The sequence below is a fragment of the Candoia aspera genome, chromosome 4, assembly GCF_035149785.1.
Source record: "Candoia aspera isolate rCanAsp1 chromosome 4, rCanAsp1.hap2, whole genome shotgun sequence".
NCBI classification, from domain to species: domain Eukaryota; kingdom Metazoa; phylum Chordata; class Lepidosauria; order Squamata; family Boidae; genus Candoia; species Candoia aspera.
This window is the reverse complement of record NC_086156.1, coordinates 109,277,404-109,289,371: the sequence shown is the minus strand read 5'-3', so window position 1 is coordinate 109,289,371 and position 11,968 is coordinate 109,277,404. Positions and strand designations below refer to the sequence as shown.

General features: G+C 48.3%; 1 protein-coding gene across 1 annotated transcript in view; it reads right to left on the bottom strand.

Annotated features, from left to right (window-relative positions):
* Positions 1-728: 728 nt before the first annotated feature.
* Positions 729-11,968, bottom strand: part of LOC134497012 (vomeronasal type-2 receptor 26-like) — a 32,381-nt gene continuing 21,141 nt past the window's right edge. Inside the window, exons 6-7 of the mRNA XM_063302727.1 lie at positions 2,671-2,797; positions 729-1,630 (exon numbers count right to left, since the gene is read on the bottom strand). Coding sequence (XP_063158797.1) covers positions 729-1,630; positions 2,671-2,797 — 1,029 coding nt within the window. The remainder of the gene's footprint in view (positions 1,631-2,670; positions 2,798-11,968) is intronic.

Sequence of the window (11,968 nt, the reverse complement as noted above, 5' to 3'; positions counted from 1 at the left end):
GCTGGGGCAGAAGGAATAAGTCTCAGATCACAGCTTAAAAGATTGCTACAAGTTTTAAATGCAGTCCCTAACCCTATAAATACTCACATGTGTATCCTCTTTTCATTCTTCTCAGCCCTCTTTTATATGTTAAATTATTATACATGGTTTTCTATAATCTGTGTGAGTTATTTCTCAAGCTTCTGCTCTTTTCTTCTGTTTTTGGGCTATTAAATAAAAAAAAGTGGAACACAATAATAATAAAAAAATCAGGTTCAGTTTTTCTCCCATTTCCCTTCCCTTCTACCTCTTTGAAAATTTTCTCAAGAAAAATTGTATTGCTCCTTCCTTCCTTCCTTCCTTCCTTCCTTCCTTCCTTCCTTCCTTCCTTCCTTCCTTCCTTCCTTCCTTCCTTCCCTTCATTGTTTAATGGCTTGCCACTCCTCATTTTCCTGTAGTCTCTGTTTTCTGTGACAGCCTTCAATAGCTCTTATGGAAGCTGCAATACATTTCTCTATTTCTCAGAAAAAGCCAGTTAGTCTGATATATAAAGGAACCATACTATAAAACTGCATTCCAAATGTCACATGTTTCATACCTGCAAACATCTGGTATAAAAACAAACAAAACATAACAAACAAACAAACAAAAACTAGCTTTCAATCAATTCTACAAGATTAACAATTAAGGAGGCAAATGAGGCTTCAGTCACAATTTTGAGGCTTTATAGCATAGCGGAGCAAAACAAATCAATTTTGTTTCTTTATCATCTGTTCCTTTCTGTTCAAATCAGGCCTCAGAAGAATAATGTAGCATTTTGGGGAAAAGATGCAGCCCAGTAATCCTGCTGCAGAAGCCAAAATGGAGAAGATCTCCACTGCCACCACATACTTCCCCTTGGTGCTCAGAGAGGTGGGAACAAACAACACCCAGACGCTACAAAAGACCAACATGCTGAAGGTGATAAATTTGGCTTCGTTGAAGCTGTCAGGTAAATTCCTAGCAAGGAAAGCCAGTGTAAAGCTAACAGCAGCCAACAGTCCCATAAAGCCAAGGACAATATAAAACATTGTGGCTGAGCCGTCATTACACTGCAGAACAATTTCTTCAGCCACTGAATGTCTATCTGAATCTGGGAATGGGGGAGAAATTGCCAACCACACAGCACAAATTATGACTTGCACCAGGGAGCAAGGAAGGACAATAGCGTTAGCCAGCCTTTTGCCCACCCATTTCCTCATTTGGGAGCCTGGCTTGGTGGCCATGAAAGCAAGAACCACAATGGTTGTTTTCCCCAATATACTGGAAAGGGCTACAGAGAAGATGATGCCAAAAGCAGTTTGTCGCATGAGACATTTCACTTGGCCAGGTTGGCCAATGAAGAGCAAAGTGCAAAGGAAGGAGAGCAGGAGGGCAATGAGAAGAATGTAGGTGAGGTTCCGGTTGTTGGCTTTGATGATGGGAGTGTCCTGGTGTTTAATGAAGATCCCCAGCACCACAGCTGAGATGAGAGAAAAGAAGAAAGCAATGCTGGTCAAGGTGATTCCCAAGGGTTCTTGGTAAGTCAAGAAGGTTGTGTGTTTTTTAATGCACAATGTCTGGTCCTTGTTAGGATAGGTTTCTTCAGGACATTGGAAACAGTCATCCAAATCTGGAACAGGATATAGAGTTGTCAAGCACATAAGAATTCAGAGTTAGCTCAGCCTTCCCCACCTTTCAGATATAGTATATTTCACTGCCTAGAGTTTTCAGACATTCATCACACAGACTGGTAATTTGGGAATTTGAAGTCTAACTAATTTGAAGGCTGTAGGCCAGGAAAGTCCTAAAACTAAATTGGCTAAGAACGGATCTTTAGAAGTTACTGTGACATTTCTTAGACATGATTTGATTCAATGTATACTCTTGAAATTGGATTGTGTCATACATACACTAATGCTTTAGAGGAAAGAAGTCTTGATTTTACACTGTATGAACAAATTTTATAATAATCTCTCTCTCTCTTCCCCTCCCCTTTAAAGTATATTCCTTTAAAATCATCATCATCATCATCATCATCTTCATCATCATCATCATCATCATCATCATCATCATCATCATCATCATCATGACTTAGCTCAGATCTGAAACCAAGGAATATGCTCTATCCAAACGGAATTTTAAGCACAAGGTCTCCCATACTCTCTCCTCTTTTAAAAAGAAAAAGAAAAAAAAAATCAGCACTACCCCTCTTGCATTATCCTTGGTAAAGGCAAGTTATAAACATCAATTAAACTCTTTAATCTTGATGAATTTCTTTCAGATTTACCCCTTTTTCATGATTTTGCCCTTTATTTTTTTTCCCCAAGTAAATATGGTCACCATAATATATATAAGTGTAACAAGATGGTCCATCTGGTCAACTGCACAAACATATCATACTCCCATACTCCATACACCAACCACCATAACCAAACACTTGGAAGGCTTTAGATTCCATTCTAGTGGTCTGAGGTAAAAACTAGTTCAGCAGCCATTGCCTCTTCTGTGAGTTGGAGCCACGTTGACTTGGGAGACTCCCATGGTTGTTACGGTCACCATCCCTATCCTCAGGGTTTGTAGGGTTAAATACCCCAACTTCAGAAGCCTGGGTAGTGGCTCTTGACCTTCAGAGCTAATAGATATCCGCAGTTTTTGCAGGACATCTCTTACCTGTCTGGTTGGCAATTTTCCCTTCTGGGCAAGGAAGGCATTTGTAACAGCAAAATGGCTTCCCTTCTATTTTGATCTTGCTATAACCCAAGGAGCAATGGTCATTGCACAGAGAAGGAGGTTGTGTCTGTTAATAAATAAAAGGGCAATGAATTTAGCAGTTAACCACTAGCAATCTAGAAATTACCATCTTTCAGGAATCTTTTCTTTTGCCTTTTTTAAAAAATTAGCTTAGAGTTGTGAAACATTCTATGCTAGTGTGCAAGACTTGCCATATCCCTGAAGATATCCTTCGGGCATAATGAGTCAATGTCAGTGGAAAAGTCTGTTATTCATCAGATAGTGCTCAGAGATTAGAGCTAATTTGTTCAGAGGTAGGAGTATGTTGAGTTACTATTTTGTATGCAAAATCCTCTTCAAAGTCCTGTGAATCAAGAATATTGCTGCATTCATTGATGGAGTGTAGAGAGCATTGTATGCTATGCTGTTGGCTGGCAAGCCACGACAGCTGTGCAAGATGCTTATTTACATTGAACCTTCCTTGAACTTCCATAGTGGATAAGGTTGTAGCAAAAACTTTCCTCACAAGGCAACATGAGCTGTGCCAGGAGGCTATCGGGGGTTACATGAGGTATGCATTGCTATTTAGACCAATCAGCCTTCTGCTATGTGAATTACTGTTTTAGTGCACTTGCTTAGCTGGGGGAATAATAAAAGAGAGCTTACAGCTTGAATCGGGGCTCTCATCCCGAGAAACTATGTGTCCTGTATATTCTTCATGAGAGACCACCACAAGCTCTCATCCCGAGGAATTTGTGTCTGTGCATTCTTCCTACATTCTTCATGAGAGACCACCACAAGTGGTGACCCCCCCGACGTGATTCCTTGCAACCCTTTACTCACCAGCTGGAATAGCTACGGTGCACCTCAACTGAATCGCTGGACGACTTCAGTTCCCTTTCGTGAGTATGGGGAGTAAACTTTCAGTAGGGCAGAAAGTTCATGCCAAAGAACTGAAATGTCTGCTAAGGAATACGTTTATTAAAGCAACAGGAAAGCCTTATGATACAGACTTAAAGACACTTGAGGGACTTTTAAAAATTGTATATAGTAGATGTCCCTGGTATCCAGAACAGGGATCATTAGAACTTGAAGATTGGATAAGAATAGGGAAGGAATTGCATGAGGGTGCTCGAGCTCGTATGTCTCTGTTAGTATTGTGGAAGAAGATTAAGGAGGCGACTGAGTATCATGCTCAGGCATTTAATGCTAATACCACCGCTTCTTTGTTGCCGCCTCCAAGCGCCCCCCCGCCATATCTTTTAAAACCAACTCAGGGACCCCAATTAACAACCCCGGGTCCTCAAGTGACACTGCCTGCTTCTTCAATTCAGCCTGTTGTGGCACCTGTAGAATCACAAGAGGAAGCGATGTACAAAGGAGCTGTTAGAACTGGGTTTGAAGCATCCATGCATGCTGGAACCTTATCAGGAGAAGAGTTATTGGAAGGTTTAAATGCCTTCCCTGTTTCTGAAACTCAAGACAATGCAGGACAAATTCAGTATGAGTGGGCTCCTCTGCCTTATGCTATTTTGAGAGAAGTCAGGAAGAGTGTTTCTGATTGTAAGAAGGCTTTACAGTCTATCATTTCTCGACCAGAGTATTCTCTGGCTGGCATGTTAAAAGCTTGTTTGGAGGTAGGGACTAATGCCTGGCAGATGGGGACTTTAGCAATGGCTCTGCATAAGTGACACCTTGGCAAGCCTACTGGTAATTGTTTCAATTGTGGGAAGCCAGGACACTTCAAAGCACAATGCAGGGCACTGGGGGGAGGAGCAAATGTTGTCAGAGGGACCAGTAATACTCGTTTTAAGCCCAAAACCCCTTGCCCAAAATGCAAATTAACTGCTTTACACATGTTGGTTTAAGAACAATTACAAGCTGGCCATCTTGAGCCAACAACCAGTCCTTTTAATACACCAGTTTTTGTTATTAAAAAGAAATCAGGCAAATGGCGTATGTTGCACGATCTGCGTGCTATTAATGCTCTCATCATGCCTATGGGAGCTTTACAATGTGGGATGCCTAACCCTAACTTAATCCCCAGAATTTATGAATTAAGAATTATTGATTTAAAGGACTGTTTTTTGTTTTTTTTTTACTATTCCTCTTTATCCGAAAGACAAAATGTTATTTGCTTTTACTGTGCCAGTTTTGAATGCTGACCAGCCTACACAACAATATCAGTGGAAAGTTTTGCCTCAAGGGATTTTAAATAGCCCCACCTTGTGTCAAATTTATGTTGCTACTGCTTTAGAACCTTTTTGGCTCCAATATCCAAAATTAGTAGTTTATCATTATATGGATGACATTTTAATTGCAGGTCCTTCTCTTCCACTGTCATGGTTGCATGATTTACAGACATGCCTAGGAGAATATGGTCTTGTAATTGCATCAGAGAAAATTCAATCCTCTGAGCCTTTTTTATATCTTGGTCATAAGCTGATGCAAACCTATTCTCACCCACAATTACCATCTTTGGAGATTCAATCTCCCATTTCATATGTTAAGCTGCAGCAGCTTTTAGGGGCAATAAATTGGCTCCGTCCTTATATTGGCCAAACAACAGCGGCCATGAGCCCTTATTTGCTGCCTTAAAAGGTGGCAAAGACCCCACAGACTTAATTACCCTATCGAAGGAACAACTTCAGGTTTTACAAAATATTCAAGACAGCCTTGGCCAACAGTGGGTAGATCACTGTCAAGATAATATTCCCCTCACATTGGTTGTTTTATCAACTGGCAAGCTTCCTACTGCGGTCTTTTGCCAGTTGCTTTTTTACAAATCCAACTCTAAACCTTTTGTTTTCATTCTTGAATGGCTGCACCTCCCACATACTCCTCACCGTACTATCACTCCTCTGGCTTCTTTGTTTGCTACTTTGATCCTCAAAGGGCGCTCTCGTAGCCGAGCACTAATTGGCTTGGATTTGATTCAAATTATTGTTCCCATCCCACTGCGAGAATGGGAATTTTTTTTCTCTGAGTCTTCTGACTTGCAAATTGCTTTGACTGATTATGTTGGCACTGTCACCTATCACTTATCAGCTGACCCTCGTCTATTGGCTGTCTCACAACTTCCTCTTATCTTTCATTCTATAATCTCTTCTTTTCCTTTGTCTAATGCTTTGACTTTGTTTGTTGATGGGGGCAAGGTTTGGGGGGCGGTGGCGTGGCAAACAGGCACACAGTGGCACACAAAAATCACCCCTCCTCAAACCTCTGCACAGTGCTCTGAACTTGCTGCTATGATTTATGGCCTTCAACTTTTTCCCTCCCAGCCTCTCAATGTTATCTCTGATAGCCTCTATGTTTCTCAAATTGTTTGTTCTCTTCCTGGTGCATATGTTTCTCCCTCTCTCGATGAAAATTTGTTGTCACTTCTTCTCACTCTACAGGATGTTTTGCATAACCGCAGACATCCTCTCTATGTTGATCATATTCGAAGTCATCAACCTTTCCCTGGACAGATTTCACTTGGTAACCAGATCGCCAATGCAGCCTGTCGTCCTTCTATCCAGCTGTTGTTTTCTGCTTCCCCCTGGGAAAGTCACAGTCAATTTCACCAAAACGCCCGAGCTTTGGCTCGACAATTTAATTTGCCTTTATCACAAGCTAAAGCCATTGTTCAACAGTGTGATGCTTGTTCTCAACACGTGTCTGCTCCATCCATGGGAGTCAATCCCCGTGGCTTGAAAGCTAATCAGATTTGGCAAATGGATGTGACTCAATATCCCTCCTTTTCTCCAAGGAAGTATTTACATGTTACCATTGATACCTTTTCTGGCTATATTTTTGCCACTCCACAACGTGGAGAGGCCACAAAGCATGTTATAAATCACTGTGTTCGCTCCTTTGCTGTCATGGGCAAGCCCTCAGTTTTAAAAACTGATAATGGGGCTGCGTATTGCAGCTCTGGCTTCGCCTCCTTTTGTCAGCAATGGTCTGTTTCTCACCTTTTTGACATTCCCTATAATTCCACTGGCCAAGCTATTGTTGAACGAGCTAATAAGACTTTAAAGTCCGCCCTGGACAAACACAAAACACAAAATGGGGGAGTATTACCCTCATTGCCAAATATTCAGCAATGGCTGAATCAGGTTCTTTTTACACTCAATCATCTAAATCTTTCTTCAAATTCTGACACTGCTGTTCAACGTCATTTTGGATCTCAAGTCATGTTACCAAAGCCTTTGGTACATTATAAGCAACTTCCTGACCCTACCTGGAAAGGCCCTGTTCCCTTATTGACCTGGGGAAGGGGATATGCTGCTCTGCTTCTTCCCACAGGTCCATTGTGGGTTCCTGGACATTGTGTTAAACCATATCATGGCAGAATGGCATCAGGAACTGAGGAATCCAATTCCACAGTTCGGACAGATGCTGCAAACCAACTCCACCACGGGAGCCACCACCAACAAGGCTCGAGTGCCACGCCAACAACAGCACCGTCTGACATGGGGACAAATCAAAGCTCTGGGAATGCAAGCGAACCAACTGTTGCAAAAGAACAATCTCCCTAAATCAGAGGACAATTTCATTGTTGCCATTATTGCTTGTTTGAATGCCAAATCTTTTATACCATTTTATGTATTTGTTTGTGTAGTTTGTTTTCATTTACTCTAGCCTCACCTCAGCATGGATCCTGGACTCCGAATATATACATTCAGGATCTACAATCGCTCGCACTCTACAGAAAATGGACTGTTGGGGTTGGTTGCACGCCCCTGCCTATGGCCACGCTGGACTTCCTCTGGTGGCAGTTCCTCTCTTTGTAACCCACTGGCACAACCAAACCTTTGTGCCAGGTATTGTCATGAGTGCCGTTGAGCTGAAGACATCAGCACAACGGCACACATGACAATAACAAGGAAGCAGAGGAAGGGACTCAAGATAAGCATAGCATGCACAACAACAGCCACAGACCCTAGCCAGAGGATGCAGCCATCAGAACACAAAAGAGAAAGAAGGAAAGACAAAGACTAGGCGGATTGTGAGGCACACCCAAGCTGTTAGCAAAAGCGCAACGGAGATCGCCCAGCTGACAGCAATCACCGGCTGAATGAGGAAACCGATGATGGGCGATCCCGGGGCACCAGCTGGGGCCTCGCAACCCTTCACCTACCGGCAAGATAGCATGCAGGACAAAGGGGGGATGACATAACCCAGGGTAAGGGGGCGCTGACCGGCGCGGGGTATTTAAACCCGGCACCAGCGCGCTCCCCTCACTCTCAGCTTTTTTCGCAACTGACACTACGTACGAAATAAACTGGAACCTGCTCTCCTTTGAATCAGCGTCTGTGTTTTACTCTGCAGTAGGCAGTGCATGACATAAAGCTGAGAGTCACAAACTCAGCCTCGCCGAGCCCCACCGGACAACGAGCCGCGGGAGGAATAGACGGCGAGAAGACCACGAGCAATGAGGCCGACGCGTTGCAGCCAAGGCGGGCGAACCGCACAGCAAGAAGCGGAGGAGGACCGATCGAGGCCAGAGGCACCGCAGACCCCAAGACCCACGGACACCCGCCCGGCCCACCCCGAGCCTCAGCTCCAACCCCAGAGGGAGACGGAGGCGGAGGCGACCCGGCCACGGGAGGGAGCAACATACCTCCCGAGAACAGCGGAGACCCCCCCGCCCCACATCGCACCCCAGCCACGGGCGTGGAGCGTCAGCCCAACTGCGGCAAGCACGGAGGAGGATGGAGAGGCAACCCAGCCGACGCACTCCCAAACGGAGGAAGCTGACCAGCGGATGGGAATGCCTGAACCCCACCAGCGGCTCAACCCTGCGGACACACCGATAGACCAGACCCCAGCTGCGGCGCGGATTTCGGACGGGGAAACTCAAGCCAGACTCGCGGCCATGGAGGCCCAGCTACAGGACCTCAGAACCATGCTGCAATCGCTGATGTCCCCGGCGCTGCCCAACGATGTTCCCGTGCAGGCCCACACCCCGAGCGGGTCGTCGCACCCCCATGGGCCTAATGCTAATCAACAAGCGGCCCAAGCGGACGAAGCCATGAGTCGGGAAGCGAGAGGAGGGAACTCACAGAACGCCCGGGCCCCAAAGGACTTTCCCATTTTCTTCGACAGGAACCCCGCGAAACTGTCGTTCTTCATTACGAACGCCAGGGAATTCATGGGGCGGCACGGACACTCCTTTAACTCCGAAGCGGACAAGATCGCAGCCGTGGCGATCAAACTACAAGACCGGGCGGCGGACTGGTACGTCCAATTGTACGAGTCCAACTCCCCCGCCCTCTCTGACTTCCATGCCTTCATCACCGAGATGAAGCGCTACTTTGAGGACCCGCTAGCCAAAGAGAGGGCTAAAAGCGCACTCCAAAGCCTCAAACAGGGCGCACGCACTGTCCCGGACTACGCCCTCGAATTTAAAGCCCTCACAGGGAAGATCAACGACTGGTCCAAGACCACCCTGCTAGAAATGTTCAAAAGGGGGCTCAACCGCGAAGTACTTCAATGGGCTCTCTACCGGGACGATCCGGAGACTCTGCATGGCTGGATCCACCTCGCGGGGAGAGCAGAACACGCGCACCGCACCTTCCTCATGGCAACGACGGAAGACAAAACCAACACCTACCCAAAGGTACCCGCGCCACACGTGGGGACAGCCGGTCCCACATATCCAAGGAAGAAATTTACTCGCGGGCCCTGCGGGAGGTGTGGAAAAATGGGGCACAAAACGGCAGAATGCTTCGCCAACCGAACCCCAGCTAGCGCTCCTAAACCCGCACTGAAACCTAACCTCAAACCAACTAACCCGCCGCCGCCCCCCCAACGCCGAATGACCGGAGCCACAGCGACACCGGACGAAGGCTGGGACGCTTACTGGAGGGGAGAGGACACCGTAGACCCAGACCAGCCGGCGGGAAACGCTCCCCGCCTGCCTTAAAACGCGCCGCGAGGCAGGTGGTGGGACAGAGGCGCGGATCACTTCGACAGAGCGGCAAAAACTCTGTAATAATGGCGGCAATCAAGCTCTCTGTGGGCAACGGAGCCACCACGGCCGCGGCACTAGTGGACTCGGGGTGCTCAAAAAACCTGATCCACCCCGACATAGTCGCCAAACTCGCCCTACGCTGCCTCCCCCTCCCCACGCCGCTGGCATTTCACCAGCTGGATGGCTCAACAGCGGGAGGGACACCAGCCACGATGCAGACCGAGCCAGTCACCCTACAAATGGGTACCCACACCGAACGAACATCGTTCATGGTAACCCACATAGGACGGCCCATCGTAGTCTTGGGAATACCTTGGCTCGCAACAAACAACCCGCGCATCGACTGGAAGACCCGCACCTTCCGATTCGGCGACGGCGAGTACCGGGCGCCAGTTCTGGTGGGCAGGACCAGCCCCACTGTGGGACGAGCAGAGGCGGCAACCCAGGACAACACAGCTACCCCAGAAGACCTACCGGAGCAGTACGCTGACTTCTCAGAGGTCTTCGGAGAGGCGGAAGCTGATCAACTACCCCCCACCGCAAGACGGACTGCAGGATTGACCTGCTGCCCGATGTCCCCTTACCTAGGCCGAAGATTTACTCGATGACCCTGAAGGAGATGGCAACCCTCCGGGAGTTCATCAACAAAAACCTAGAACGGGGATTCATAGAGCCGGCATGCTCACCGGTCGGAGCGCCCGTCTTATTCCGAGAGAAAAAAGACGTCACCCTGCGGCTCTGCACCGACTACCGGGGCCTCAACGCAGCTTCCCTGTCCAATAAATACCCCTTACCCCTCGTGAAAGACATGCTCGCCCACCTGTCCACGGGCAGAGTATTCTCCAAGCTGGACCTTCGCGAGGCGTACTACCGAATCCGAATCAGAGAGGGGGACGAATGGAAAACTGCGTTCAACTGCCCCCTAGGCGCCTTTCAGTACAAAGTGCTGCCATTCGGACTAGCAGGGGCCCCGGGGGTGTTCATGCAGCTCATCAATGAGGTTCTGCATGAACACCTGTTCAAAGGGGTCCTGGTCTACATAGACGACGTCCTTATATACTGCAAAACGCACGAGGAACACGTGACCCTAGTCAGACAAGTCCTCGACAAGCTGAAAAGGGCGAAACTCTATGCCAAACCCTCAAAGTGCGAATTCCATAAAGCACGCCTAGACTACCTGGGGTACCGAATCTCCGGGGAAGGCATAGAGATGGACCCCGCAAAAGTCGAGGCGGTGGTGAACTGGGAACGCCCCCGTAACAGGCGCCAACTCCAGAGCTTCCTCGGCTTCGCGAATTTTTACAGGTCATTCGCACGGGGGTTCGTGGAGATAGCCCTCCCCCTAACAGACCTCCTCAAGACTAAAGGGGTGGGGGACACACGACGCGCCAAGAACCCAGGCACAGTACTAAATTGGACTCCCGCGTGCCAAACCGCATTCAACAGGCTGAAAGCGCTGTTCACCACGGAGCCAATCCTCATGCACCCGGACCCAGAACGGCCGTTCGTGGTCCAAGCCGACGCCTCAGACTTCTCCCTGGGGGCCATCCTACTCCAAAAGGTCCCCACAGGAGTCCTGAAACCATGCACCTACCTGTCGAGGAAATTCTCTGAGACAGAAAGGCGCTGGCACGTCTGGGAGAAGGAAGCCTTCGCAGTGAAATCGGCGTTGGAAACATGGAGGCACCTACTGGAAGGAGCCACCCAACCATTTGAGGTCTGGACAGACCACCGGAACCTCGAGGCCCTCCGAACGCCCAGACGCCTCAGCCCAAAACAGGTCAGATGGGCCCAATTCTTCAGCCGCTTCAACTTTCAGCTGAAGTTCATGCCAGGCAAAAAGAACTTCCTGGCTGACGCCCTCTCCCGACTGCCCCAAGACAAGGAGCCCGCCCCAGACATGATCGGGACGGTCCTATCCGCTTCCCAGCTGGGGATGGCAGTGACCACCCGGAGCGACGCTCGGAGGCAGCCCAACCCCACGGCGCAACCGACGGTGGGGCAACCAGTGACCAGACGGTGCCAACCACAACTGCCAGGGGGGATACGCGCAGACCTCACCGCCGCCCTCAAAACCGACCCTTGGCTCCTAGCAAATCCCGACAAGGTGACGATGGCACAGGACCTGGCATGGGGGGAAGGCAGAATATATGTCCCGGACCCGCAACGCCAGGCGATCTTGCGCAGATCCCACGACACCAAGCAAGCGGGACACTTCGGGTTCCTAAAGACCCTGCACCTAACACGACGCCAATTCTGGTGGCCCGTGCTGAGACG